The following is a 1,146-nucleotide window of genomic DNA, read 5'->3' as shown; positions in this document are numbered from 1 at the left end:
TGTGTGTGTGTGTGTGTGTGTGTGTGTGTGTGTGTGTGTGTCTCCTGCAGTGGCCCTGCCGATGGTGAACGACCTGGAGTTGTTTGATATCACCCACAGCACCATGAGGGTCCGCTGGAAGACCGCCGCCGGGGCTTCTGGGTACATGATCCTGTACGCCCCGCTGACGGAGGGAGACCCCGCAGACGAGAAGGAGGTAAAGATAATATAATACCGTTTATTGTCTTGGACCAACACAACAGGATCTGCTGTTTAGAGAATTCAACACAACAGAGTGATACATAAATCCTCTGCAGGATATTAGGGCCCCGTTAGTGGGCCGGGGTCTAGATGAACAGGTTGATAAAATGTCCTTTTGAGGAGTGAACAGTCTGAACACCTACGCAGCACATCAATGAACAATAGTGAAATAAAGAGCGGGGTTTTAGTAGCTTTATCAGTCTTCCAAACCAGGAGGACTGACTGTCGTGCGTCCTCGTTTCCAAACGGCAGCGTGGACGCGAGTCGCAGACGCCGTGAGGTAGCCTTAATCGCGGAGCTTGAACTGGCAAACTCCCAGCTTCACTTCTCCCCTTTCCTTTGTTTGTTGTGCAGTTTTTGGCTTATTTGTGTCTTCTTTGTGTCTTCTTTGTGTCTTTTTTTCGTGTCTTCTTTGTGTCTTCGGCCTGACGGCTGAGCGCTACAGAATCTCTTTCTTTTTTCTTTTTTTTTAAGATTATTTTTTGGGCATTTTAGGCCTTTAATTGACAGGACAGCTGAAGATATGAAAGGGGAGAGAGAGGGGGAGTGGCATGCAGCAAAGGGCCGCAGGCTGGACTCGAACCCGGGCCGGCTGCGTCGAGGAGTAAACCTCTATACATGGGCACCCGCTCTACCAACTGAGCTATCTGGGTGCCCTACAGGAACTCTTTCAAACACCTGAGGTTGCTCTGAACTGATCCTCTTTAAATAGGGCAACAGTCGGAGCACACACAGTCTTCTACTTAGGATAACTGACTTTTCTAGACGCCCTTGTATTTGTAATTGAGTTGCCTCAAAGTAAAAGTCTGCCTTGATGTGTGGTTTGTGTTATTTTTCCCTGCATTCTCTACATCGAGCATTTATACCCTCAATACTGCTCAGTGAGGGAGATGAGACGGAGGTGAG

The 1,146-nt window shown here is 48.4% G+C and overlaps 1 protein-coding gene across 1 annotated transcript in view; it reads left to right on the top strand.

The window, feature by feature from the left end:
* Positions 1 to 1,146, top strand: part of LOC116686684 (collagen alpha-1(XIV) chain-like) — a gene marked incomplete at its 3' end in the record, with an annotated part of 145,102 nt that overhangs the window by 94,577 nt on the left and 49,379 nt on the right. The window contains 1 exon segment of the mRNA XM_032511720.1: positions 51 to 215. Within this exon segment, the coding sequence (XP_032367611.1) occupies positions 51 to 215 (165 nt within the window).

Source organism: Etheostoma spectabile, unplaced genomic scaffold (assembly GCF_008692095.1).
Source record: "Etheostoma spectabile isolate EspeVRDwgs_2016 unplaced genomic scaffold, UIUC_Espe_1.0 scaffold437, whole genome shotgun sequence".
Lineage (NCBI taxonomy): Eukaryota > Metazoa > Chordata > Actinopteri > Perciformes > Percidae > Etheostoma > Etheostoma spectabile.
The sequence above is the reverse complement of the archived record's forward strand: the minus strand, read 5'-3'. Positions and strand labels throughout refer to the sequence as shown.